General features: G+C 54.1%; 1 protein-coding gene across 1 annotated transcript; it reads left to right on the plus strand.

Annotated features, from left to right (window-relative positions):
* Positions 1–1,746: 1,746 nt before the first annotated feature.
* CMKLR1 (chemerin chemokine-like receptor 1) lies at positions 1,747–2,881 on the plus strand. The gene has a single exon (XM_010165954.2). It carries the CDS (start codon positions 1,747–1,749, stop codon positions 2,830–2,832), a length of 1,086 nt encoding a protein of 361 aa, XP_010164256.1. The 3' UTR covers positions 2,833–2,881.
* Positions 2,882–4,386: the final 1,505 nt, after the last annotated feature.

Genomic DNA, 4,386 nt, shown 5'->3' on the forward strand with positions numbered 1-4,386 from the left:
TGAGGCTTTGAGCAACCTGGTCTAGTGGAAGGTGTCCCTGCTGCTGGCAGGGGGGTTGGGACTGGATGAGCTTTAAGGTCCCTCCCAACTCAAACCAGTCTGGGATTCTATGATCCTACATCCCTGTCCCCTTCCACCAGTGACCTGGGATGTCTCCCATTGCATCCTTCATCCCTGTCCTGGGAAGCGATGGGGCTGTGATTGAAGCCCCTGGCCAGGGACTTTGCAGCAATGGGAGCAGCAAAAATCACAGGAAGGAACAGGAGGAAAAGCTGAGGGAGAAACAATAGGTTACAACACAAAAACCACAGGGATTTCAAAGCAGGGCTGGTGGGAATGGTGATGCTCAGGGGGACCTTTGAGTTGAAAACAGGGGGGGTCCAGCCTTCCAGTGCCTGAAGGGGCTCCAGGAAGGCTGGGGAGAGACTTTGGCCAAGGGCAGGGAGTGACAGAACAAGGGGTGATGGCTTGAAACTGGCAGAGGGGAGATGGAGCTGAGATGTGAGGAAGAAATTCTTCACTGTGAGGGTGGTGAGACAGTGTCCCAGGTTGGCCAGAGAAGCTGTGGCTGCTCCTCCCTGGAAGTGTTCTCGGCCAGGTTGGATGAGGCTTTGAGCAACCTGGTCTAGTGGAAGGTGTCCCTGCTGCTGGCAGGGGGGTTGGAACTGGATGAGCTTTAAGGTCCCTTCCAACCCAAACCAGTCTTGGATTCTATGGATGGTTGAACCCATTTAACGTGGGGGTCAGAGTGGCTGGTGGAGTCTGGCCTCTGGTGATGGCAAATGGAGCTGTTAGTTACCACAATTAACACTTTAAAATGTGCAGGGCACCAATTTAATCAGAGAAATAACGTACGAGAGTCCAGACACCTCATGCATATTTATGGCTTTAATTATTTAAAATAACATTACCATGGACTTGATTGTAGGGTGCTTTGCATGGGCCTGCTGGTGCTGGGTCACGTTGGGTGCTTGTACCGAGCGCAGGGCACAGGATTTCTCTACTGGGATCACGACAGGACCCCAACATCACCAGATCCATGGCCAGGGGGTCTCCAGACCTGCACTGTTTGATCTCAGCTTTAATATTTCAGCTCCATCCCTAGACCTGTGTGGAGGGACCTGCCTTTGTGCCGTGGGACGTTGAACCACCACCTCTCCCCGCATCCCACCGGGCACCCAGCCACGGAGCCGTGCTCGCCGGGGAGGGCAGGTGAGTGGGTGCAGTGCCTGCAGTGGGTGCCCGGAGTCACTGGTGGATCTTCAGTCCAATTTGTTGGGTGCTTGGGAAAAAAAAAAGAGAAGAGCCGTAATGTTTTGCAGATTGGAAGGTCTCAAAGCTGTTAATGAGCTGTTAATAAGCATCATCCTAGTTCTTCCCCTGGAAGTAGGCGGGCAAGAGACAATTTTTGCAGGATGAGGCTACAGCCACATCCTGGTGGAGATGAGAGACTGAATCACGTCCTGTGGCTTGGGGAGCTGATGTCTCTTGGTTGGGGGTGGAAACCTGGTGAGGAGCCACAAGATCAGCTTCCTCCTGGATTCCCACAGGATTCCCCCGTACCTGTGTGCTCCATCCCCTTCTCTCCACGACCCCTCAGGCCCACGCGCGTTGAGGGGCCGGTGTCCCTCCCACGGGCTGTGCTCACTGTGATTAACACCATGTGTCTGCTCAGCAGAAACACGCAGAGAACCATCAGCGGCCAGAAAGCCTGGGCCTGACCAGACTGTAGTTCATCTACAGACAATGGCGCTTTCCAATCTGTCCAATTACTTGGATGACGTCGATAACTACAGTGACTACCCAGATTACACCTACGAGGAGACCAGCAGCGTGTTGACAGACCCGTCCCATGACCCAAAGGACATTGCGAGGATCCTCTCCGTCATCATCTACAGCGTGTCCTGTGTGTTGGGCATCCTGGGGAATGGCCTCGTCATCGCAATCATAACCCTGAAGATGAAGAGGTCGGTCAATGCCATCTGGTTCCTCAACCTGGCCGTTGCTGACTTCCTCTTCAACATCTTCCTGCCCATAAACATCACTTACACGGCCATGAGGTACAACTGGATCTTTGGGACAGTCATGTGCAAGTTGAACTCCTTCCTCCTCATCCTCAACATGTACACCAGCGTCCTTCTGCTCACCACCATCAGCTTCGACCGCTACGTGTCAGTGGTTTTTCCCGTCTGGTCTCAAAACCATCGGTCCACCAACCTGGCATATTTAGTTTGCTTGATTATCTGGACCATCGGCATCATTATGAGTTGCCCATCTCTGGTCTTCCGAGACACAGCACAAGCCCGTAACTCCGTGATTTGTTTTAGCAACTTTTCCCTCTCCAGGAACAAGTCTTACCAAGCCCTGGCACTAATGAGGCACCGAACGGTGAACATCACCAGGTTCCTGGCTGGGTACATCCTTCCCATAACCATCATCACTTTCTGCTACATCGCCATCGTCTTCAACTTGCGTCGAAACCGCCTTGCCAAGTCCAAAAAGCCCTTCAAGATCATTGTGACCATTATAGTCACCTTCTTCCTTTGCTGGAGTCCCTACCACCTCCTGAACCTCCTGGAAACAGAGCCCGACATGATCCCGCGCTCGGTGTTTGAGATCAGCATCCCCATAACCACAGCGCTCGCTGCCTCCAACAGCTGCATGAACCCCGTCCTTTACGTCTTCATGGGACAGGACTTTAAGAAGTTTAAGGTCACCATCCTTTCCAGACTGGTGAATGCCCTCAGCGAGGAGACCGGCCACTCCAGCATTGTTCACAGGAGCTTCTCCAAAATGTCTTCAATGACCGAGAAGGAGACAACAGTCCTCTAACCTCAACCTGGATGCCAGCAGAAGGGCAATAGTCCTCCAGTGTTGCCCATGCCCACTGTTATGATGACAACCACCCTTGTGGTGGCCCCTGGTGTTGGATGAGCATGGTCCAACACTTTCTATAGCGTATTTTTTGACTTGTCTTGCTGCCTGGGGGCTGGCAGGCATTGGAGACTACTGCTCCATGGCTGTGGAGAAGATACAACCAACCTTAATCTTCTTGTGCAATTGCAAAGATGATTGCACCAAACTATTTAAGAAAAGGTTTCAGGACATTCCTGTCCAAACTAGGCATTGCCTGGCCTGGCCAGAGCATTCCTGACATTTCCAGAGACATCATTATGGGGAGGTTGGGCAGAGGATGTGTCTGGGAAGGCACCGCTGCTGCCAGGCTCCTGGGATGGGTGGTTGGATGAGCACCCACCATGGGTGGCAAAACTTGTGACAACCTCCCTATGTCCTATGTACATGTACAGCTCCTCATGTTGAAGTCCTAAAGGATGTTGGTACCAGCACAGTCTGGTTTTAACCACTGTGAGCTCTTTGTACCCAGAGAGGCCCTGGGAAGTGTCTTCATAAGAGGGGTTTGAACATCCCAACCTCGAAGAAGTGGGAAATCTTGCGTGTCTTCTAAGGGGCCACCTGCCAGGGTGGGGATTGGGCTCATGCACAGGGTCACCAACATGGAAAATCAAGGACCATTCGCATGGTTTTTTGCCCCAAAACCTGTGCATGGCTCCCACAGCCTTGGAGGATGCTGGGACGGAGGAGGCTGCAGGGGAGGAAGGCTCTGCTGTGGGAGGAGGATCTCCTTGCTCACCTTACACAATATTTGATTACCTGCTGAAAGGTCACAGGGTTCCTATTTGCAGTTGGACAGGACAGATGGGATGGATGGGGCAGATGGACAGACAGCCGCTCGGGGAGGTGAGGAGGACACACAGAACTGGCAGAGCAGGAGCCCAGGGCCAGTTTGGGGGACAGGGTGCACCCCAGGGCCAGCAGCCATGGATGATTTTTGGGCTCAGGGCAGCTCGTGTCCCTCAAGGACCCAGTGCTGTTCCATTGCACCTTCATGTCAAGCCCTGGGACCCTGATCCTCAGAGCAAGACCCCATCTCCATCTCTAAGACCCCCACTCCTCATCCCAGAACCCCCATGTCCAACCTTAGGACCCCAACCCCCATCCCTAAGACCCCAACCTCAATCCAAGACCCTCATGTCAAGCCCTGGGACCCTGCCCTCCAGCCCAGGACCCACATCCCCATCACTAGGACCCTGACCCCAATCCCTGGGACCCTGACCCCCAGCCCAGGACCCACATCCCCATCACTAGGACACTGACCCCAATCCCTGGGACCCTGACCCCCAGCCCAGGACCCCGTTCACAACTCCAGGACCCCATTCCCCCGCCGCAGCCATCCCACCTGTCCCTACCCCATGAGCCCATCGGGTTCCCACCCACCCCACACTCTGTGGGGCTCAGGACCAGTCCCTGCCCAGTACATCCTGGCAGTGTGGCAAACCTGCCTCTCCGTGCCCCCTCCCCACAATT

Source organism: Antrostomus carolinensis, unplaced genomic scaffold, assembly GCF_000700745.2.
Source record: "Antrostomus carolinensis isolate BGI_N321 unplaced genomic scaffold, ASM70074v2 scaffold31560, whole genome shotgun sequence".
Taxonomy (NCBI): Eukaryota; Metazoa; Chordata; class Aves; order Caprimulgiformes; family Caprimulgidae; genus Antrostomus; species Antrostomus carolinensis.

Excerpts from the sequence above, each read along its gene's own strand:
- CMKLR1 (XM_010165954.2), top strand. The coding sequence starts at position 1,747 with ATGGCGCTTTCCAATCTGTCCAATTACTTGGATGACGTCGATAACTAC.